The sequence below is a fragment of the Lissotriton helveticus genome, chromosome 7, assembly GCF_964261635.1.
Source record: "Lissotriton helveticus chromosome 7, aLisHel1.1, whole genome shotgun sequence".
Lineage (NCBI taxonomy): Eukaryota > Metazoa > Chordata > Amphibia > Caudata > Salamandridae > Lissotriton > Lissotriton helveticus.
Genome location: NC_136068.1, coordinates 281289252 through 281314725, shown reverse-complemented (window position 1 = coordinate 281314725; position 25474 = coordinate 281289252). Strand labels below are relative to the sequence as shown.

The 25474-nt window shown below is 43.0% G+C and overlaps 1 protein-coding gene across 1 annotated transcript in view; it reads left to right on the top strand.

The window, feature by feature from the left end:
* Positions 1-25474, top strand: part of LOC144768422 (protein-glutamine gamma-glutamyltransferase E-like) — a 370967-nt gene that overhangs the window by 318867 nt on the left and 26626 nt on the right. The window contains exon 10 of the mRNA XM_078652065.1: positions 25019-25348. Coding sequence (XP_078508191.1) covers positions 25019-25348 — 330 coding nt within the window. The remainder of the gene's footprint in view (positions 1-25018; positions 25349-25474) is intronic.

Sequence of the window (25474 nt, the reverse complement as noted above, 5' to 3'; positions counted from 1 at the left end):
AAGGAGCTGGGCACCAACGTTTTCAGTGAATGGACCACGTAATCCGATCCTGTGGTCTAGCTGGACTGGAACATAAAAGGGAAGCACTGGCAGACTGATGTCTCAACGCCCATTGGCATTATCACATAGGTAGATTCCACAAGATGAAACGGAACGAAAACTAAAGTGTTGCTATACCCAATAATGGGAGCCCCTTCATGCTAATTATGAAGCGCTTCAGGAAGGATTGTGGTGCTAACATGTACTGTTGCACATTTATTTAAAATGTTATTTCACGGGCAATAGTCGCATGTCTGGGACCTGGACCAAATGGACAGTGGAGCACTTGAGATCAAACACAGAATTCTGGTCATCACATGTTTATTACAGATGCAGGGGGGACATTCACAATACTAGACATTATAAATCACCAGTTTGAACGCCAGAGCCTAAAGCCTCAGCACTACAGTGCCGTATAACTGTCTGTGCCATCAGCTGAGTAGCCCTACAGTTCTAACAATCGTGAAGAACGGTTGCAGGAGATGTGTGATGGGGTTGGTGAGCAATTTACCTGTTTTATCTAATAATTTGGCTTTCAATAGAGAGAATATGTTGTGTTGCAGTTCAAAACACTTTCCCCTCGTGACAAGTCACACATCCAAGGCACCACCAGTAAAGGAGTAGAGCACTTCAAAACAGTGGTGTAACAATAGCCTCCACAGCCTCCTTGGTGGTGAAAGCCCTAGGCTCCTGGATGCCCCTTCTGGCACTGTGCACAGGTGGGCCTGAGAGTTCCTGACTGGGACTGGAGCGTGGGGGGCCCCTCCATGCACTTTGCAGGGGGACCCCCGCAAGTTTTGTTATGCCACTGCATGGGCATGTTCTCCATGCAGGCTGTAATGCAGCCTGTATGGAGAACATCTGAAGTGCCAAGACCGTTTTGGGCAGCCTGAGAGGGCCAGCCAAGCAGTCATTGCACACTTAGAAGGGTGCTACTCCTCCTCCCCTGCCAGCGCCTCCTCACGCAAAGCTGTGGAAGTAGGAGAAAGCACAAGCTATTATCCTTTTATTTTCTCTTCAGTGCTAGAAAACAGTGGGGCGACGCTTTACCACCTTAGCAGAGGAGCCACCACTGATAAACATGCATCTATCTAGTGTTTTATGAAGGTATCAAGTAATAAATGTTTTAGCATGGGAACCACACATATAAGATCATGGCTGCCTGACTAGAAGAGGGCCAGACTTCTCCCTGAAACAGCTGTGAAGAGTGGCTGTTGCTGGGTGTGACTGGGAAACACCTTCGTGGAGAGAATCTTTCCCAAGAATCATGAGCAATTAAGTAGCACGATGGGGCAACACTGTATCTTCTCCTTGTGCTGAGATACAACATAGGGCAAGCAACTGCTGCAGGGTGTGGCTCCTTTTTCACCTGGAGTTGTCCTTGTTAAGTTGTCTGGGGATTATGGTACATGTAGTTCTAGGTTTTCTAGCCTTGAATGTGAATGAAAGAGCCCAATAGTTTAATCATGGCAGTGTCCCTTTCTGAAGGATGTTTCATGGATCAGGTTTCTGTGGGTTTTGGGCATGAAACCATGCTGTGAGTTGTGAGGCATGAACATTGGTTGCAGGATCCCTTCAATTGTCTTTAGCTCCATATCCTTTCCATGACAGTAAACACCCCAATTTACCGAGTTGATATTGAGAGTCTAGGAGGATTTTTACTTTATTCTCTGGATGACCTTGTACAAGAAGTGGTTGTGTTTTTGTCGGTGTTTATAAACAGCAGGTTTCAGTAGAGAGGTGGGAAACATAGGGTGAATTGTACAATTAGATGGCAATCCTAATTTAATTGTGACTGGATTAATTTGTCGGGTAATGGTATACAGGCCTATTAATTGAGGTTTGAATTTATTGTTCACGTAAAACTGAAGGTGATGTGTAGACAACCACACCTGATCTCCAATTTGCTATTTGCAACCCTCTAGCCTTTTTTCTGCCTGTGTTATGTAGTTGACTTTAGGTTGGCTCGAATGCTTCTTTTACCAGCATCAACGTTTTCAGAATGTTCTTAATGTGTTCGTATACTGCAGGAATAGTGATTTCTTTTACTTATACAGCAAACAGAAAACAAGTAGGATGTCTTCCACTGTTGCTGTAAAATGGTGTACCTGCAGAATCAGTGAGGTAATGTCTAGGTCATTGTTTTAGGCTCTGATTGACGTGCTCCATCTGTCCGTTCAATTGCAGATGAGATCTAGTAGACATAGCAGGTTTGATTTAGAGTATCAAACATCAAGATTTCCAAAAGTTGGAGGTACACTGTTGGGCCAGATCAGAAATTATCTTTTGTGAGAAAGCATGTAGACGTCCAATGTGAATCACCAACAATCATGCTAGTTTATTTATTTATTTTTAAAGTTTTGTGTAGCGCTGGCTAGACCCATAGGTATCAGAGGTATCAGAATTTTTTGTCATACAATGGTGGCCTGTCGTAGGAGACATATGGACATATGGAACTATTTGTCATAGTTAATTTGTAGGAATAAATAACTTCTGTTCATGAAAAATAAGTTATCAGCAGTTTTCTTCTTGGATGTTGATTGAAAAATGATTGTGATTACTGCACTGGAAAGCTGGTTCATAGCCCATCCCAAACTTATTTTCGATTCTTTCCCCAATGACCTGTTTTGGTTTGAGCATAGATAATTGTTCACATTTTGGGGGCTTATCTCCTGATTCTTGTCTTGTTAGGGCAGCAGGTTTCTGTTCTGAGGGCCTGGAAGAAAAGTCACTGTGAAATCAAACTCTGAAAAGAAAAGCATCCATCTTTGTAGTCATAATGTTCAACATCTAGTGGAGTGCATGAACTGCAAGTTACGATGATCCAGAAACACAGTGACAGTATGTGTTTCTTCCAGTAAATTATGTCGCCACTCTTTGAAGGCTTCCTTAATGGCCAATAGTTCTTTCTCTGTGATCGTATAATTTGTTTCTGCTGAATTTAGTTTCCTCGACATGTGGTGTCAGGATGAAGCTGGCCATTACTCTCTTGTCTCTGAGACAAAATTGCCCCTTCGGCAGTGTGGGAGGCATCTGCCTCTACAATAAAGGAGTGTTCTGTATTGGGATGTCTCAAAATGTGGGAGGTGGTGAATGCCGCTATTAATGATTGAAATGCTTGATTGGCATTAACATACCATTGAAATGGTATTCCTTTTCTTCGTAAGTGGGTTTTAGGTGCAATAGCGTATGAAAAGTGAGCTATGAATCTTTTGTAGAACTCAGTAAACCCCCAAAAACATTGTAGCTCCCTAACAAATGTTGGGGTAGACCAACCTCTCACTGGCTGAACTTTCCTTTCTGACTTGCTCATCCCAAAAAGGGAAAGAATGACTCCCAGAAACTTAGCCTCTGTTTTTATTAAATTTGTAGTTTGCCAATTTACAATATAATGTGCGCTTTCTCAAGGCCCCTTGAACTACTGTCATATGCTAAATATGGATGTCTTTGTATAGAGAATAATGCAAATGGTCGTGCATATAGATCTCAACGAACAGATTCAAATCGTCTCTCGCTACATTATTGATGAGGTACTGAAATGCATCTGAGACATTGCATAGCCCAAACGGCATTACCAGATGCTTGAATAACTCAAATTAGGTTTTAAAGGCTGTCTTCCACTCATTTCCTTGTGTGCTCGCACCAGATGGTAAGCCCTTCTCCGATCCAGTTTAGTATTTATCTGAGCACCTTTTATCTGATCTAGCAATACAGGAATCAGAAGTAGGGGGTATCAGTTTTATTATGGTTATCTTATTCAAAGCATGATATTCAGTACGTTCTTATTTCCTCATTTGCTTCAGGAAACAAAAAGCAGGAGGGGGGCTGCATGAAACCTAGAAGGACGGAGGTAACTGTGGGTCATGTATTTAGCCAAGATGTTAGAAATGAGTCTCTAGTTGGCAGAGGTTTGCAGCCTGTCCAAGTAGTGACCACAGTCCTAATCAGGGTACACTAGATACACAATTGTTAATATTAACCTGAGCTCACCTTCTGGTAGTTTGGCACAGTGCAGGCAAGCTTAACTTAAGAGGCAATGTGTAAAGTATTTGTGCAACACACACACGCAGTAGCACAATGGAAACACCACAAAATGACTCCACACATGTAGAAAAATAGAGATATTTATCTGAGTAAATCAAGACCAAAATGAAAAACATCCAATCAGAAGAAGTCAAGATATGAATTTTAAACTTTAAATACAAAAATAGTGCCTAGAAGTCACTAGCGGTCGAAAGGTTACTTGAGGTCGTGAGGGACTAGTACAAATCTAAATTTCAGTCCGACCACGATGGAGGGAAGACCAGCTACGAGACTCACTTAGATCTCTCTAAAAAACTACCTTGGAGGAAGCATGCGTCGACTTCAAGAGCGTTGGTTCAGATTCACCCATGTCGGCGTCGAGCGCTGTAGAGATAAAGACACTGCTGTGAAACTGCTGTCTTCGTACAGCCTCTGCGTCGGTGTCAAAAAATAATGCATAGGTCTTGACCAGGGCAGTGGTGATGATGCATCAGTTTTTTTAGAACACAGCTGCAGAACACACTTCTGAGGCCCCAACTGTAGGGGGCACCTCAAGCAAGGGTAGGTCTTACAGATGGCGGAGTCCAGCAGCACCAGCAGGATTGCAGGAAGTTCTTTATGATCCTGAGACTGCAGAAAACAGGAGGCAAGCCAGCAAGCCATTCAAGTCACTCTGGGTTCAAGTGAGATGGGTCCAATCCTTGTCCTTAGCAGGGGAGAGATCAGCAGGGCAGTTCCACTAAGGAGAGAAGCAGTTCCTCAGAAGAGTCAAGTAGCAATTATTACTGCACAGAAGTCTTTACTCCAGCAGAGCTCTTTCCAGGTCCAGTAGTGTACAGTCTTGGTAGGGCCAGAACCTCAGTACTTAAACCCACATTTGTCTTTTTAGTGGTTGGTAACTTCAAAGCAGCTCCTTGAAGTGCACAGCTCCCCTTTCATCCTAGCCCTGTCTGACATCTTTGGGGGGTGATCTGTCCTTTGTGAGGGGACAGGGCACAGCTTATTCAGATGTAAGTGTGAGCTCCCTCTCCCCCTTCCTGCCCAGGAAGGATATCCGAATGCAGATGAGTCCTCTGTCACATCTATCCTTCCTGTGTTTGTGGCTTTCTAGGGGGAAATCACAAAGTGTAGCTGTCACCCAGCCCGAAAGTGTCAAATCCAACTTTAACACTAAAGAGGATTTATCTTTGCCATTCCAAAGATATGAAAAAATATTTAGCTACTCTTTTCTATCCCGCAATTACAGCTTAAAAGTGTTTTAAGGAATTCCCAATGCTAGCCTATGAGAGGAGTAGGCCACAAAGTTGTGAATAACGGACTTACAGGTTTGTCAATACCAGGACATGTAAAACTTAAAAGTACATGTCCTACCGTTTACTTACATAGCATCCTGCCCTTAAGGCTACCCAGGTCCTACCTTAGGGGTTACCTATGTGTGATGAAAGGGGAGTTTAAGGCTTGGCAAGGGGTTTTAAATGCCACATCAAAGTGGCAGTAAACTGCCCACACAGGCCCTGCAATGGCAAGCTTGACACAGGTTTAGAAGGCTGCCTGTGTGGGTGTCACAATCAGTGCTGCAGGCCCACTTGTAGCATTTAGATTACAGGCCCTGCATATCTGTTATTTCACTTTACAAGGGACTTACAGGGAAACTAAATAAGCCTATCTGGTATATACAAATGTCACCATGTTTAGGGGAGAAGCAATTGCACTTTAGCACTGTTTAGCAGTTGTAAAGTGCTCAAAGTTCTAAGGTCAACAACAAGAGACAGCAAAAAAGGGGAGGTTAGCAGGTCTATCACATCTGCCCTCCCCCCCAGCTGAATGTGAGGAAATCTATCCATCCTCTAAGAGGTTCTGATCACTAAGGCAAATAACCCTGGATAGACCATCAGCATTAGCATTGTCTATCCCTGGTCTGTTTTCCACCCTGAAGCTTATAACCTGTAGGGAAATGAGCCACCTCAACAATTTTGGATTCTCATCCCTTATTTGCATGAACCACCTAAGGGGTCTGTGGTCAGTCTGTATCAGGTAGTGAGTGCCAAGCAGGTATGGCCAACTTCGTCATTGCCCACACCATAGCTAGATCTTCTCTTTCTATAGCACTCCACTTCTGTTCCCTGTGGAGTAACCTCCAGGAGATGAAGGCTACAAGTTGGCTCAGGCCCTAATAATTTAGCTGTGATAACACTGCCCTTAAGTTCTGAGGCATCTCATCGACCGATAAACTCCTTGGAATCCAGGGTCCCTTAGCACAGAGGCCGTGCACATGGCTTGCTTCGGACAGGTGTTAAATGCAGTTTGGCATGCCTCTATCCTAATCACATTTCTGGACTGCTTCTTAGAAGTCAGCTCTGTCAAGTGGCAACAATGGTGCCATTGACAAACCTCCTGTAGTACCCAGTGAGGCCCAGGAATGCTCTGACCACAGGCTGGGTTTTTGGGGGCTCCTAGGCCATGATAGTCTCTACCTTGGCTCGGAGGATCTGCACCTAAACCTAAACCTTACCCACCAGGCATCCCAAGTACACGACATACCCCTGCCCTATTTGTTATATACTGGCCTTAATAGTTAGGTCGGTCTGTCACAGAGCCTGAAGCACTTCAGGGGTGAAAAAATTGGTCCTTCCAATTGATACTGAAGACAGATACGTAATCCAGATCGGCAGCTAAGAAGGCCTCCATAACATCGAGTACCTGGTTCACCAACCTCTATAATTTGGCTGTGACAATCTTTTTTTTTTTTTTTTTTAACTTTTTAATTGTTTTCCAGCAACATTGCATCGGTACATGGCATACATAAAAAACATTATTGCATTTCTCTCCCATGATTCTGTTAATTTTCACATCTGAGGTAAACGAGGAATGTTGTAGTTCACTGCCCCCGCAGATTATTAAAGAATAAGGTTGCATAACTTGACATATTGAATGGCCTAGGCCTGGGGCTAAGTCGTCTGCTAAGTATCAGGAGGCGGGGACCCCAATTCTGCTGTTAGCTGGGCCATCAAGGTTCGACTTTCTATCGCAGCTCCACCGTAGGGGAGATGCAGATATCTCCTCTGTATTTATTCCACTTCCCCCATTTAGGCTGTGATATTCTTGAGTTTAGGTGGCATCAATCTGAACAGATTGTGGCTCTGTTGAGTGGAGAAGACTGACCTCTCCTTGGCACCTGAATAACTCGGTAATTTTCGCTCTCAGGGAATACTTACTAATATAACAAGAACTTGGCACAGACTCTGAAAATATGAAAAGACATCTTTATTAAACTTAACATAGTGAGGCCACGTCACCCAGAAGCCGTAGCAAGTGAATGAGGTAGTCTGAGGAATGAAGAGGACAGAGGCCTTTTATATGTTTTTAGCGTTACATGACTCAGTACAAAAAGAAAGGGGCAGTTCTAGCTTTTGCAAACATGAAAAAAACCAACATTCCTTCTTACACAAGCTGCAGAAACCCATAATAAAAACCCGGCACATCCCCATCGTAAACAGGCCATAAAGAAGGGAGCAGAGACAGGTGTGAGTAAGATAAGACAGGGTGTGTGTGCGATGAAAAGGTTGATGCTATCTCGCTCGGCCACTGGGAAAGGAACTGGCCGGGCAGGTTCGGCCTGGGGCAATGGTTTCAGCTTGCCCAGGTCACAGAGAAGTCAATTAAGGTCTACATGTCCTTTGGAATCGAATTTGGGTGTAGTTATAAGCCTATGTGAGGGCAACTCACAAAATGGCTGCTGTACACAAAATGGAAGCCAAGGGTTCAGGACGAAAATGACGATTTCTGGGTGAAATCGTTACTGGAATATGACGAAAATGCTTGTACATAGTGTACTAGCCATTCTCGGTCCTTTGATATAAAAATCGTCATGCTACGACAAAGTTTATTACACGAGTCCAGAATTTTCAGTATCACAGACGCTCCTTTTGCCCTTACATAGGCAATAACCTATACTCACGCTAGTCTGAGTCCAGGTCTATATTTATCAAATCATCAATATGTTGCTGAAGCATAATCCTATTACTTAGCGACTCTCTCGGGACAGGTCTCCTTACACACGCAGTAGCACAAAGGCCATATATGGCAGCCCCAAATAGGGAATGCCTCTATCTGTAGTATGTGGTAGAAGACCACACACCCAACAATTAGTGATGTTCACTACTAACTGGTGTCGATGCAGAAACTGTACAAAAGGAATTATCAGTAAACTCTGACCTCCTAATTAGTCCATGTTCAGGTAAAATCTGGAAAGAATGCAAAGAAGTAGAAGTAGGAAGAGACATAGGTTGGAAGGTGGGTACAGATGTGAATTGGGCAGCAAAAACAATCCCACCCATAAAAGACAATGCCATGTTTAAAAAAACACTAAAAACACGTCATTAAGAACATATAGACAAAGTAGTGACCGCTATTACAAATGAAATCATAATTTTTCACAACCCTAAGCAAAAAGTAAATCCTAAAATTATCTAGTAACATTGTAGGTCTTCCTATGCATTTTCTGTAATTTATTATATGTTCAAGTGAAACAGTGGTGACCCTCATTAATGTTCTGAGGTGAAAAGGGGATACTCTTCCACAGGAAATGAACTTTATTCTGCTTTTACTAAACAGAATACTTCTTAAAAATAATGCCAGTTGAACAATAAAATCATTCTCCTAACACTTAGTCTATACAATCACACGGAAAACTCTTGTGAAACCAACTATGCCCAGAGTCTGTTCAAAAAGCCTCTCTGGCAGGCTTCTATTGTCCAATCAAGTCTGCTCCCGTTGTTGCATGGGCCTTTGGATTCAGGCCTCCCATGCTCTGATGCTCAGTATCTTGTTGGAGTGCCCTCCTGGCAAACACTCATAGCTCATTCAAAAAATCTCAATGTCTCAAGGCAGTGCACCGTATCTCTCCTCTGCGGCAGACACTACAGATATGGGCACAGATCATCTCGTGCAGACCCGGGACCATTCTCAGACTCCAACACTCATCATTCAGTGTCAGAGGACGCTCAGGCTGCTCTTTCATGGGCACCAGAATGGAGTGCCTTTTGCCACTCTTGGATCCTCCAGTGCACTGCACTTCCGTAAAAAGGGATGCGTGGCCAAAACTCAGACCAAGGGGCTCAAGGGACTGCACACTGTCAGAGGTTAACCAGCACATGACAGACGCTTTATTGCACTGAAATCTCAAGGGACTGCACACTGTCAGAGGTTAACCAGCACATGACAGGCGCTCTTTTGCACTGAAATCTCAAGGGACTGTGGTAAAACCAGCTCCTTCTTCTTTTCTGATGTTGAACGCCTTCTGATGAAGCAAGTGCGATGCTTTAAACAGTTCATTGTACAACAAGGGGACTGTAAACAGGTGGCCTGCGATCTTCAAAGGAGTGGCCACACGCCATGGGACAATTCTGCGTTGAAATACACTGTCATTCTCAAAGGCAATACAAAAACAAAGGCAATAGGCAAAACAGTGCCTCTAGTCTCTCTAATTGGGTTTCCGTGTGAGAGCATATCTTTCATCATCATAGCGACATGGAAATTCTATCTGAATGGATGACCTCACATATAGTGGCATGTCTAATGGGGCAAACACATTTTATCTCAATGATACACATAGGTGTTCCTAAATTCCTCATCTAGAACATCTCAAAAGCGGGATCACATACATGTTTTCATAATAATTGTGCATCAGGTGGGACTATGCAATGCAAAAGCTAATGATCAAGATGTGGGAACAAAATACAAGAACTAGAGAGTCCTGGTATATCCATTATTTAAAATACATCTGGTCCATTAAAATTAAAGCAGCAGAAAAAGGAACTAAAAACCAAATTAGAATAGGCATTGAATTTGTCATATTAAAGAAAAAAACGTAAAAGTGTCTCCTATTGAGATGGAAAGCTTATTGTATCATAGTATTGAGTCAGTTAATCAGTCAATGACTACCTTAACAGACAGACTGGAAAAACATCAGAATAGGCCTAAAGAAATTCTTAGAACCAGTCTAGTTATGCAAAAGGGAATTATACATAAGATGGGGGTCATGGTACATTACTGCAATCTGAAAGTGTGAACCTGCACAATACACTAATAATAATAAAAGCTGACTGGTGAAAGGAATACGGAAAAGAGGAATGGGACTATTACACAGCTAAAATCCCCAATGACTAGACACGATGCGCTTGGGTGATAGTCAGGCATGTGACACAATACCAAGAGTATGGGTGATACACAAAAAAAAATCACAATAGTCTACAAATTTAACTCTACCGTTGGCCACTACACCATATATGGTAATCTCAGCTAATGTTCCAGTTCCTTCTTCAGGAAAAAATGAAACCTGGTTTCTTTTATGGTCCAGATCCATAGAAAGGCCACTTAGGAAGCAGAATAAAACTGACTAATGTGAAATAGAAATTAGGTCACCATGTACAAGAGTCACAAATCTATAATTTATCCTTACGTCCAATCAGGATATATAATTTTAGGGCTGCCTGTTCCTTACAGGAAAGGGCAGTATCGTGACTACAAATGACAAAATTTGCTGTTTATTTTTCTTCAATACTTATAGCCCAAAAAAATTGACATACACTGGTGAAGTGTTGTCTGTCTGGTTCACAATATGCGAAAATTTTACCCGACTGTTGACAGCGATACGTATCGTCATACATGTCCCCTCACAACAACACGGGTGTTTTTGTAATAATTTCTTAAGCAGCAACATACAACATAAAACATGCAAAAACACACAAAACGGACGTCAAGCCATCCAGATATACTCGCTGTAAAACGATAGCATATATAAATGAGCGGTGACGCATAATACCGTGTAAGGATACCCTCCTGTTTGACAGTAGATCACCAATAGTGGGTATCTGCTGTCAAATACAACTTTCGGACACACAGAACCAGCAAGAACAATTCATGATAGAACAAAATACACAAACATGAAAAACGCATGGACATTTCTTTTCAAAGGAGTTGCGCAAAAAAAACCCATCTCATTTCAACCAACCAAACTCACGTGTCTTGTTAGGCATAAAATTCCCCAGAATCCATGAATGATCTGTGAGCAGAAGCGAAAAGGAAAAAAAATACACAGCACACAAAAGAGAGACATTTCTTACAATAAAACAGACATCAATTGTAACATTTAAGCAGAAGACAAAACATGATACACATTAACAAACACAAAAATAAATGTCCATTACTTAATTGTTACCATCTTGTCAGTCACCTTGCAACATGAAGCCTTTTTAACTTTTAGATGTAAAATCCTTTCCCTGACACCTAAAATTAGCCTTGTGCCACAATCTCCATTATAAAAAGAAAACTTCTTAATTGGCAAATCGTTCTTACTTATTCATGTATGTATGCTTCAAAATTTTAGTAAAAGGCTGCATCTTATTTTTTTGTCTAAGAAGTAATGCAACACTTTGTTTTCTGTACTAGCAGACATTATTTTTTTAGAGCAGAAATACAAATGTCATGATGTTGGGACTTTTAAAGAAACCTTTCAAGAAACCTTTATTTATATCTCCCTTTAAACCAGAAATTCCACCTTTCAGAGGCCTGTTTAGCAATGTTATTCTGCATTTCACAGAGACAAGGCTCGAATTTAAAAGGTCACAAATGTCAACATGACAGCCTCATCCATTGTTTACAGAAAACTTCTGCTAATTTTTTTTTGGCTGACAAAGACAGACCAGTTTTTAGAACAAATGTTTGTTGCAATGGTACTCATTTCAGCAAATTTAATTGGATCTCACTGGGCCATTTAAAAGTAAACCCAAATGGGGACAAGCTGCGAATTTGTATTATACACAAATGTATGCATTTACTGAAGCCAGAGACACTTTCAAGCTATGGTAAATGACAAGAATGCTGTGTTAAAAACCCATTTAACTCAATTTCGAATTTTATCTTTGGGGCACTTAAAAATAAAAATCCTACAATTATATTACTCATTAATCATCCTCAGAATGTGCTTTACAGACTGCAAAGATTGGACATTAAGCATATCACATCTAATTCCCTTGAAAAATGAGTTTTTACGCCTGCGCCAAGTGAAAACCAACATGCAAATTACCTGATTATACAGTAACACATAACTTAAATCAAATTTTATTACTAGGAGGTCATAGTATGAGTATTAAGCTTTATACATTTTAAAAAACGATTTTAAAAAGCACTTATTTTTTTCTCAAATAATTTTTCCATAATTAATAATTTTTCGTTCAATGAAACCAATTATCTGTTTTTATGATAATTCCACATATAAAGGTAAGCTGCATCCCTTGCCTATCATTTTTAGATGCATTCATTTATGCGCTTACGCACAAAAAGCCTAACGTAAAACATGACATTTTTCGCGCCATTTTTAAAGGGCAATCAGTATTTAGCAAAAGAACCAAAAATATACTTTAAAGAAATTGCTTAAAGAGAGGAAAATCGCAATTGGAATGTCTTTCAGTGATACAAAGTGATGAACCTTATCTTTGTAACCCTCTAAAACACTATTCTAGGAGTATGCTTCTTCAGCGCCAGGATACCTGCCAGGTGACAGCTGCGCTCTACAAATGTTTTAAATAAATAAATAAATAAATATTCTGAAATGAAAAAGTCCAACTGTGATTAACTAACGGCTAAGTCCTGGGCTAAATAAACATTCCAATATTATTCATGGCCTTTAAAAACAACATCTGCTGCCTTAACGGCAGGAAAGGCTGAAACCTGAAAGAGTGCTGAAACCTGAGCACGCTTTCAGTTTTACTGAAAACAGACATTTCAAGTTTTAAAAATGTGCGTGCAAAAAGATGCATTTAAATCTAGCAAGAAAAAATTCACTTTAGCTGAGGTGTTTGCCTTTCACATGTACACAATGCATGTAAGTAAAAAAAAAACTACAAATTCGTTTTGCTACAAAAGACACAATTATTTTTGAGGCCTTCATATTCCTAGTGAATGTGAATTTTAACTTATCTATTTTAAGCATTTAACAGTTTGCACATATGCGTTTTTACTTAGTCTGTAAATTAAATAGCAACACATAGCGATTTTTTGCATGAATTGAATTTGAATTTAAAATATTTATTAAGCGCAACGTTCACCATGCGGTTTCTTGGCACTGTGGAGGCTAATATAGCAGTAAGACAGAAAACTAATGGAGTGAAAGGGATAGAAATCAATTTACATTGGGAAAGGCTTGGGTAAAAAGAAGGGTCTTAAGATCTTTACGGAATGAAGAATAATGTGTGGCCAAACGCAAGTGATCGGGGAGGGAGTTCCAAAAAGATGGTGCCAAGAAAGAGAAATTGGCTCCGCCCCATTTCTTGCGTCTGTACCGGGTTACCTGAAGGAATGATTGGGTAGATGAGCGCAGCTCACGGGCAGGGGTGTACTCTTTTAGTAGAGAAGAGATAAAGGCAGGGGCAGTCCCTTGGCGTGCCTGGAAGACCATACATCCAGTCTTAAAGAGAGATCGCTCCTTAACAGGTAGCCAATGTAGTGCTTTCAGTAAGGGGGTAGAGTGGTGAGAGCGGGGGAGGCCATACACCAGTCTGGCCGCCTGGTTTTGAACCAGCTGGAGCTTCCTCAAACTATACGCCGGGATGCCGTTGTAGAGGGCATTAGCGTAATCCAGCCGGGAGACAACCAGAGCGGACATAATTAACTTGAGTGCAACGGAAGAGAAAAAGCGAGAGACAGAGCGGATAGTTCGAAGAACAAGAAAGCAAGAAGAGACCACAGAACTAATTTGTGAATGAAGATTGAGATGATTATTGAGTTTGATACCTAGGGTTTTAACTGAGGAAGAAGGTGTAGGGGGGATCCTAAAGAAGAAGGCCAAAAAAGAGAGTTCCAGGGACTGGAGGAACCACCCGTAAGGAACAATTCTGTTTTATCAGGGTTCAACTTCAGATGGTTGTGGTTCATCCAGTCCCTGATGAAAATCATAATAGACTGAAAATTAGACATAGAATGAGGGGAAGAAGACAGATTAAAGATAAGCTGGAGGTCCTCTGCATAGTTAAAAACAGTGACCTCCAGCTGCTGAAGTGCAAAGATCAGAGGATAGATGTAAAGATTGAACAGAAGAGGAGAAAGAGAAGAACCCTGAGGGACACCACAAGTGACTTTAAGTTGAGTGGCCGAGAAATCCCCCAACCGAACCGCCTGGGTGCGGTCCCTCAGGAAGGACGATAGCCAGACCAGGGCTGAGCCCTCGACCCCCGCCGCTCCGACACGGGAGAGTAAGATGGAATGGTCCACCGTGTCGAAAGCGGCGGAAAGATCGAGGAGCACCAGGGCCTGGTTGTTGTTTTGGTCCATGCCCTCCCTGAGATGGTTCAGGACCGATACCACGACGGACTCAGTGGAGTGCCTAGGCCTAAAACCAGCCTGGCGGGATGCAAGACCCCCATTGGCTTCCACATGGGCACTGAGGACCGATGTTACGTGTCTCTCTAGTACCTTGCCTAAATAAGGCAAAAGGGAGATGGGACGATAATTGGCTGGGGTGGAAGGGTCAGCTCCAGGCTTCTTAAGAATGGGGACTATGGTGGCAGATTTGAGAGCTGGAATTACCACCCCCTGAGCCAGCGAGCTATTGAGGAAGGATATAGGTGGTTTGGGACAAACAGAATAAATCTGTTGCAGGATGTGGGCTGGGCAGATGTCCGCCGGGGAGCCAGATTTTATTTTGGGGAGTATTGCAAGGAATACTTCCTCGGTGAGCGGAGGGAAGAAGGAAAGAGAGCCGTGGGCAATCGGGGGAGAAGGCTCAAAAAAAGTAGGAGAAGGAGGTGGGATGTTAGCTCTAATGTTGACAATTTTTTCTAAAAAATAAGTATTCAAGGAGTCACAAAGGGACTGAGAGGGAGGGGGTTTGGGAGTGGCCCTATCAGAGTAGTGCATGTGACATAGTAAATTGCTGGAGTGTTATTTAATTTCTACTTAATATTAATTAATCTGACATTTTACTTAACAGACTGAAAACATCAAGAAACCCACAAACACACATTGAGAGCTCATTGCAGACATAAAGAGAAAGTATTCAAACACTCAAGGACACACAATACAGCGCTGTAACTATTACTGAAGTTACACTAATGAGAAAAACCACATAGACATTGAAACACACATTGAACCCACAAATCGACACTCAGGACGAAAACAAAGCCATTTGTAAATACTAGCTGTAAGTCATATTTACAAGAAGCACGTCGCAATATGGTTCCAAAAGACTGCAAAAAACATATCCCAACAGACTGCTGTATGTGCACGAAGCCACAATACACTTAATTCAGTAGTTGTGGCTGGCAGAACACAAAAAATTGTTCTGCATATCTCCATTCATAAAACTGCGCAGAACAAAGGATCCTTGTTTTGTATTATGTCATATTTTAATTCCCTGGGGGTATAAAATCACCAAGGAAGAAATATGTTTTTAAATCTAAACCTATTTAGATATCCCTTTAGGGGAAGCCGGCTAATCCAAACATATACAAAGTTGGCCAACACAAATCTCCAAATTTGCTAAGATCAGGCATCTTATAGCTCACTAATCTAGCTCCAAACTTCAAGGGGCTATCTCTATCGATACACTCGTAAATTTACAAGACCCTCGGTTTTTGAAAATTGCAATATTCAAATAAAAACTAAGGACAAATCAAACTAAGAACCAATCAAAATCAAAGAATCAAAGAACAAAGGACTGGGAGCGACCCACTTATACTTAACTCTTACTTTTACTAATCAAAATATTATCCAGATTCTAACTGTCAAGTTCTACATGACCTAATGGTCTTTTTAAGAATACTCACGCCAAAAAGGTTATCAGTCAGGAGTGACATAGTGTGGAGGATCAAAAATCAGGAAGGTCAGAAATATACTGGGCTGCAGAATCAAAGAATCTCCAGAAACCCCGTGCACGGAGTACCTTCTTACTAGAATCCTGTTGTTCTGTCCTCCTCAGTTTATTTCAGTCTCCTGGCACGATCACTCCCACAGAAAGTCACTTCTCTGATGATCCCCGCGTTAGGGCGCCAACTGAAGAACTCGGTAATTTTCGCTCTCAGGGAATACTTACTAATATAACAAGAACTTGGCACAGACTCTGAAAATATGAAAAGACATCTTTATTAAACTTAACATAGTGAGGCCACGTCACCCAGAAGCCGTAGCAAGTGAATGAGGTAGTCTGAGGAATGAAGAGGACAGAGGCCTTTTATATGTTTTTAGCGTTACATGACTCAGTACAAAAAGAAAGAGGCAGTTCTAGCTTTTGCAAACATGAAAAAAACCAACATTCCTTCTTACACAAGCTGCAGAAACCCATAATAAAAACCCGGCACATCCCCATCGTAAACAGGCCATAAAGAAGGGAGCAGAGACAGGTGTGAGTAAGATAAGACAGGGTGTGTGTGCGATGAAAAGGTTTATGGCATGTTGTGCCTTGATGCTATCTCGCTCGGCCACTGGGAAAGGAACTGGCCGGGCAGGTTCGGCCTGGGGCAATGGTTTCAGCTTGCCCAGGTCACAGAGAAGTCAATTAAGGTGTACGTGTCCTTAGAAATCGAATTTGGCTGTAGTTATAAGCCTATGTGAGGGCAACTCACAAAATGGCTGCTGTACACAAAATGGAAGCCAAGGGTTCAGGACGAAAATGATGATTTCTGGGTGAAATCGTTATTGGAATATGACGAAAATGCTTGTACATAGTGTACTAGCCATTCTCGGTCCTTTGATATAAAAATCGTCATGCCACGACAAAGTTTATTACACGAGTCCAGAATTTTCAGTACCACACACCTTCTCTTAGGGCAAATTGCCAGTACCCTGATGTAAGATCAAAGGTACTTAAGTACTAGGCAGCAACTGACCTGTGAATCAGCTCATCCGCCCCTGGGATGGGATGCACATCAGGCTCTGTCACCAAATTTAGCCCTCTGTGATCCACACATAACTCAGTCCCGGTGTGGTTCCTGCTGGACCAGCTTTTGATACCAAAACCACAGGACTGACTAGGGGCTACTGGAGGGTTTTATCACCCCCAATTCCAACATCTTCGAGACTGTACTCTTGATGAGGCCCTTACCTGATCCATCAACCTGTAAGATGTATTCTTAATTGGGAGGTTGTCCCCATTGTCCACATCATGGGTACACAGGTGGATGGTCCAAGCATAAGGGAGAACATTGAGTAGTACTGTCCCAAACCTTGGTGACAGTCCCTCTGCCGCTAAGGTCCAGGATAAGGGAAAATATTGAGGGATGACAGTCCCTCTGTTGCTCTAGGGTTAGAGTGGGAAAAAGTATTCTGTCCAAAGACACATCCTTCTCCTTGGAGTCCAATAGTTAAGGGAGAGGTTCACTCTTCTCTTCTCTATCTGTCACCAACAGCATGGTGATCTCATACCTCTCAAAGTGGGGTTTGAGGCGATTGATGTGAAGCACCCTGTGGGGTTGCCTAGGGGTCTTAAGGTTCACCAGGTAGGTAGCCTTACCATTCTATTTAATCACCTCATAAGGCCCAGTCCAATGGTCCTGCAGGCCCTGGGTTCCATGGGTTCCCTAACCCACAATTCCTGCCTAGGCTATAATTTCACAGTAGTAGAATTTGGGTCATGCCACTCTTTCATCACAACCTGACTGACTTCCAAGTTGTCAGAAGCTTGCTTCCACAACTTCGCCATTTGGGTTAAGAAGGCCAGCATGTAGCCTGGGGACACTTCCTATGAGCTTGCTCTCATCCTTTCTTCATCAGACTCAAGATCCCCTTATAGGGTGCATATCCAGAAGATCAAAGGGGCTAAAGACCACTCCCTGGTACCTCCCTGCATGCAAACAACAGGCATGGTACAAGGATGTCCCACTTAATCTTAAGGGCCTCAGGCAGGCCTCTAAACATGCCTTTTAGGGTCTTGTTGAATCTCTCAGAAGCCCATTGGTTTGTGGATGGTACGTAGTGATTAAGCATGGGCGTAAAATCCGTTCCGCTCGCGGATTTTGCGGATTTTCGGTAAATTCGCAATCCGCGAACTCTCGCGAACTTACCGAAAATTCGTAAATCCGTGCGAAGCGGATTTTTTTGCTTGGTCGCACTTGCCAACTAGAATACTATACAATTTCGCGGGAGTAAACACTTGCGAAAACGTAGATGCGGCAGGCAGCGACAATCTCGCAATTGCGAGATTGCAAAATTTGCAATTTCGCACAAGAAATCCACCAGCAGGCAGCATAAACCTTGAAAATTATGATTTTTATCAGAATAACTCCTCAGGTTGACATTTGCCTGCACTTTTTTTTTGCAAGGAGTCCATTTTGGGGGGGGGGGTTGGAGGAAGGAAGTGCCCCACAGTCTCCAACTTCCTGTTCCTGTCCAGCAGGCTCCTCTCAGTGCTTTCTTCATGTGCTGGTCACTTTGATTTGGATCTTGACCTGGAAGCACTCAGCAGGTGCAAAAGTTCAATCTTATCATTAGTAACCATTCCCTGTAGTGCCTGGAAGGATTACTTTTTGTGGATGCTGCTGGATATTTGGATTTTTGCAAAACTGAAAGCACTCAGCAGGTGCAAAAGTTCAATCTTATCATTAGTAACCATTCCCTGTAGTGCTTCCTGAGGGGCCCCTTCAAAGTTCAGTTGCCTACTTGCAACTATTCTATGACCCTGCTCTGACCCTCACAGCAGGCTCAGAAAAAGCAATTAGAGATAAGGAAGCAGGTTCCAACCAGGAAGTTCAAATTCAGAAACACATTAATCAGCCCCTAATTCATTTATGTCAGTTGAGGCAGGGCAGGTGTGCCTTTCCACCCATAATCTACAGTGATGAACTAGAGGGTGGCATGGGTGAGCCAGAGTGTGGCATGGGTGAGCCAGAGGGTGGCAGTGGTGAAACAGAGGGTGGCAGTGGTGAAACAGAGGGTGCTGTGATGAACCAGATGTAGAAACAACATGTTCGCGACCGTGGCTACCCGAAAAGTAAGTTCGCGGATTTTGCGGATTGCGAATCCATAAATACGCAATTTCGCGGATTGCCAATTCGCAAAATCCGCCCATGCTTAGTAGTGATTAACTTGTAAGTTACTCCACATTCTTTCCACAATGACTACCTGTATGGTGACATGAAGCCTGTGCCGCTGTCAGACACAACTTGCATGGGTAAACGCATTGGTGTAAAAATCCCCGTCAGGGCCTTTGCAACTGCAAGTGCAGTCATGGGCCTCAGAGGGATTGCCTCGGGGTGCGTAGTGGCATGATTCACCAGAACCAGGATGAGCCTGTAGCCTGAATCAGTCTGGGAAGCCATAGGCCCTACAATGTTGATGCCCTCCCTCTAGAAAGGGAGTGCCAGTGACTAGCAGTGAGATAAGGGGGGTTGGGCCATTGCCCTGTCTTCCTACTAGCTTGGCAGGTTGCACAGGTCCTCCAGAATGCATCTGCGGATGCACTGATCTTTGACCAAAAGAAATGTGGGACACCCAAAGGTCTTGCCTTGGCCCAAGTGTCCTGCCAGGAGAGTCTCATAAGCCAGCTCCAGGAGGAAGGTCCTGTAGCATTGGGAGACATCCAATGCCCTTGTAGTCCTATGCACAGGAGCCTTAGGTTCACTTTAAAAGAGGTTGCCTTCCCAGTACATGCGATAACTCCCATACACATCACCTGCTGCTTGGGCTTCAGCCTGTTTAATCATGCCCTCAAGGGTTGGACACTCCCTATGTGCCCCACAGAACTCCCCCTTGGTGGGTCCTCCTTCTACATGCCATTAGGCAAGTGAAGGCAGGTCACCAAGGGAAGCGATGCCCTCCTCAGTGGGCTTCAGGGCTGCCACCACCTGAACCCCATCCATCTCACTGGGAAGACACTCAGGGGCTGGTTTACCACACCCTCTACCTTTCCCCTTTTAGCAGCTGGCTGGGCCATTGTTCCAGGCTCCAGACCTAGTTGACTCCCATCCTGAGCAACCATGGACCTTGTTGTTGCACTGATCCAATCAGTAACCTCAACATCTCCATGTGAGCCTTGAGCTCCACTTCTTTCCAGATAGTGTGCTCATGGTTATTTCACAGCAAATAGTCCACAGGCATGGCAGGGCTCACAGTAACTTCCAGAATACCTGTAAACCCCCCCCCCACTCAAAGGGAACACGTGCTACTGGGTAGTGACCCTCTCTGCTGTCAGCCAGTACAGCCTGGTGAAATGCATTGGGAAGCACCTGCTCTGGAAACACCAGCTGACTCCTTATCACTCAGAGCCTCAACACCATGCCCATTGATGGAGACACATTGCCTCTACTTAGTAGTATTTGAGATCACATGGATCATAGGAACCATCTCACTATCACCCAGGGACACTGGGGTAATCCCACTAACCCCCCCCCCCCCATTAACTGGGACAATCTCCCCCCCAGCACTACACTAGCCACCCCATGGATTCTTTCCTCCATTGGAAGGAGGTGCTCGTATTATACACTTGGGATTCCCCCTTGTAGTGTCCATGGTCGTAGCACTCATACCACTTGCAGGGATTTGGCTGTTGACCTTTGTCAGGGTATTTTTTCTTCTGTTGGCCAGATTGGGAAAGTGAAATGAGACTCTTTCCTCTCTGAGTTGTTTTAGGGGCCTTTAGAAAAGTCTGTCTTTTTTATCTCCCCTCTTTCTTCTGTTGGGAACCCTGCCCACCCTTTTGACAGTCCCCTTCTGATGCCTTCTTGGACACTCTGGTGCTGACCCATATGTCCGCCTCCTCATCAAGTTTCTTGGGGTCATTTAACTTGCTATCAACCAGCTGTTGGTGCAGCTCTGGAAACAAATATCAAGCATGTGCTCCTTTAAAATCAGTAGTACATCTCTGAATAATCATCATCCTTGCTGCCCCTACCCCAGCCCTTCAGTGCCTTGCTGGCATAATCCAAGACATCCACCCATGTTTGTGAAGAGATTTTATGGCTACCACAGAACCTATACCTCTCAGGGTCTGTCCAAACTTTTTGACTAGTAGGGCCTTAATTGCAATGTAGCATGTTTGGCCCTTTACATCTAGTGTAAGGACTGTGTCCCTCCACACAGTGGGCATTTTCACCCACCAACTACCACCCCAGAACACCTCTGGGACCTTGTGCACTCTCACAGCCACTTCATGGGATGCAAACCATTGATCAATGTCATCCCCACCACATAACTGAGCTGCACATCCTTTTGGATTCTGACTCCTGAATCACCATCGCCACTGTAGGTATAATGCCAGCATTGCTGCTACAGGGCCCCATTTGTAGGGCTTTTATCTCCAGCTCTCTGAGATTGAGCTCATTGGTAAGTTTCCTCTCCTCCATTTCCAAACACTTTCTTCACGCACGTGCTTCAACTTGGGAAGCCCTAACTTTAAGTTTCTTACCTCCCTCCTGTGTTCCAGATCCTCTGGTGACAGCCTATCTGAGGAGATACTGCTCCCTGCTTTGGTAACCACTGCTGCTCCTATCAAGTCGTTGGCCCCTTCCATGGTAGTTCCATATCCACATTTAAACTCCAGATACAGGCCACCCTCTGCCTCAGGGATCTCCTGCTACTCCTCTGGGATGTCATCCCCTGCATCCCGGGTCTCTGCCCTGGCCCATAAAGCTTTCTGTAGCTGCATCTTCCTAATTAAGCCCCTTGTAGAAGCGTGGATGTCCTTGCAGAATTCTGTCAGCTGCTGCACAGTGTAGAATTCTTACCTTGCCAACTCAAACTCAATTCTTGCAGGTACGGCTTCTCCAGAGAGACACATAATTTAGCAGATAATTAAAAAAAGGCCAATCAGGGAGAATTGGAAAAGGCCCACATTGGTCTTAGATATGGAGTTGTAGTGAGCACTGAATGATTATATGTTATTGCACAAACACAAGTCCTATACTCACTACTGATCACCAATGTAAGAAATTGGGTCTATAACTTACAGAGATGTGCACCCTGTCCAAGTAGGGACCACATTATAAGTCAGGATAAGCTAGATATACGTTTTAAATTAACCTGTGCTCATCCTCTGGTAGTTTGGCGCAGAGCAGGCAGGCTTAACATAAATGTGTAAAGTATTTGTGCAAAACACACACAGTAACACAATGAAAACACCACAATAAAACTCCACACAGTCTTAGAAAATAGAGAATGTTTATCTGATTAAAACAAGAGCACAATAAAAATCCTATCAGTGGAAGTCAAGATAATAATTTTGGCGCATCACCATAAATCAGGATACAAATAAAGGTGCTTTAAAAGCTCTCTTCCCTGGAGAATCAACCCCCCATATCAGAACATAGGAATGCAACCCCAGCCAAAAAGCATTACTCCTTCAAAGAATAAAAATGCATTAATTTATTGTACTAAGAGATATCAAAGAATGCGAGAACCAAGCGCTTACGGTACTGGCTGCCCCATTAGGAGGAGACTGGACTTCTCCCTGGAGCACCTGAAAAGAGTGGCTGCTGCAAGATGTGACTGAGAAACCATTTCATCGAGAGAATCCTTCCCAAGAATCAGAAGTAATTAAGTAACATGAACACGGTGGGCAACACACTGCATCATCTCATGCTGAGATACACTATAGCAAACAATTGCTGCAAGGCATGGCTCCCTTTTCATCTGAAGGTTTCCTTCTTTAGTTACCAGGGGAATATGGTCAGGGCTGGATTGGCCATAGCAGGCACCAGGTATTTTCCTGGTGGGCCAGAAGGGTGGGGCTGGTTTTAGACAACTGGGGGCCAGCTTTGCAGCAGTGCTGCAAAATCAGCCCCCTGTAACAAAAGTTAATCAGCAGTGTTTCCCACTAGCACCCTCAACCCCACTCCCCCTCACTCTCCAGGAGGACAGTCCGACATAATTTCCAAGGCAGGTTTGTGTTACCAGCCTTATCCTGAATATAGTTGATATACTTCTGATTTTCCTAGTCTTGACACTAGAATTAAATGTCCTGATATTGTAATCCTGACAGTTTTATTTGACAATTGGTAGATACTCAATATACTATTGTTAACTTTGAATCAGCGGGGCATCATTTTATGGTCTCTTTCTCACTAAACACATTCTTGTATCAATCTCCAAGTGATTAACTTTCAGTGCTAGACTTCTGGGAATTATTATCGTCCAATACTGGCCATATATTAGCTAATTTTATCATTGCCCTTTATCTCTTTGATTTGTAATTATAAGGGAATTGACATTTTTGAAATTCACATTTTGGGATATTTTCATCCCAAAAAGAGTGCCAAAAATGTTTTTTAATCTGTTTAAGTGCCTTGCCAAAATATTTGTTCAAAAGGGACAGTGCACAAAGAAGCAATATTCAGAACGTCTCCAAAGTCTTCAATTATTAAGTTCTTTATTGTTCCAATCTTTTTTACAAAAAGGGGCCTCAGCCAACGCGTTTCGTTCCAATGGAACTTCATCAGGGCTCGAAGATCTCGTGAAATTTAATACATGGAGTCCCAGGTCATGGTAGGCCAAACCAGTTCATGCATTCCATCGTCACACAGTTTTTATATATAAAACGAAGAAGGAGGTTGCATCTGTAACGTCAGTCACTCTTAAAGGTATCCAAAAGTCCTGGCACTGGTACCTCCTACCGTCTCCTGTGGACTGTCTCAATCAAAGTAGTGATGGGTAAATGAAGAGAATTATCAGGAACTGATACGAGGGGTTGCGCATGCTTACATTCAGGTCAAATGGCCACATGACTGAGGGGCCACTTTGAACAATATTGGAACAATAAAGAACTTAAAAATGTAAGACTTTGGAGACGTTCTGAATATTGCTTCTTTGTGTACCGTCCCTTTTGAAAAAAACGTTTGGTATCTGTCGTACAGTGGAGCATAAGTGTGGCAAGCTCCGGACGTGTGTTGCACATAATCAAGATTGATTTGTTTGACTGAGAAATTGAAGTGCCTAACCAGGGTCAGCCCCACTGTTTGTTTTTTGAGAACCTTGCCAAAATATGTTTGTTGTCAAAGGTGTATTTATAAAACAGAATGTGAAGAATCTATTGGCACGGAATTGGTAGACACCAGAGGCTTCCATACAACAGATTTTGAGGAATCCTGTGCCTTGCCCTTTTTTGGATTGTGCTCCATCTTGTGGAACATAAAGCTCACTAGCTAGTGTTAGCTAGGCACAGGAAGGTTACAATAGGTTGTCTCTGGAAGTAAAACATTTAGAGTCTGCACTCTTCTGTGGTGGGATATATGGCACACTTCTAGTCTCTGGGTGATCAGTTGAACATATAAACTTGAGGAGGAATATATCTTCAAAATCCAGCACTTACTCTTTTGAGCAGACTTGAATGTGGCATTACCCTTCTGTTATTGAAATAGGGCGGTGAACACAGGTTAAAAATAGGGCAGTGTTTTTTACATAAAAAGTTCCAGAACTCCCTTAGCAGCAATCTTCAATTATGTCCACTTGTTTAATGTCACAGGACGCGTTTTCAAAATTGCTTCCGTGCCATCTGGTATAAATTTGACTTCTAGCAGTTTGCTTGCACATGGCATTACCAGTGTGGCACAAATTTGTGAGGAGACCATATACAAGAAAAGTGAGTTACAAATGTTGCCGAAATGGGGTGCTGCTTAATAACCAATGTGCTTCTTTCTACCTCTTGCAAAATATGAGTGTTCTCTCCTAAGCCTCAATATGCACATCAATGTAAACACTAGTTATCTGATAATGGGGATATTGTTGAAGGCAAAAAAGGAGGGTGTGTAATTCATAAAACTATTCAGAAGTGGTGAGGGTTTGTTGAAGCATATTTTATTGAAGCATACAAACTGTATTCCCTAGCAGTGTTTCTCATAAGTTCTTGCTGCGATCACTTCACCTTTCCTGTTTCTCTCAGCATGTGGGAAGATAGATATATACACAGAAACCACTTAACATGGGTACACTGCTGTCTTTGCAGCAACAGAATCAATTTTCTTTCGCTTCTGCTCAGGTTCCAAGAAGGAGAGAGAAGTTTTTACAAAGGCATATACCAAGCTGTTTGGATGCGCTCCTCCATCTACATCAAATCGGGGGGCTGCAGCGGATGCGATGGGGGATGCCACTGAATTAGCCAACTTAAATGTCTCAGGGAAATTCAAGATCATTCAATCCATTCATTTTGGTGAGGATGCCAATCTGATCCTCATCCTCAAAAACTCAAGCACAGAGCATGCCAAGAATGTAATGGTGAGCATCTGCGCCTCATCCATGCTGTACAATGGGAGAGTGACGAGTGAGGTCTCTGGGGAGAAAACATCAGTCAAGCTTGGTCCTGCTGAAGGTAATTTATCATATAATTAGTTTCTTTCCACTTAATTTATTTAACATTTCAATAGTTAGACGCAGTGTCGTGATTGGCCTGCCTCAGGATTTGCTTTAAAATGTATGTGTTATTTATGGAAGATCA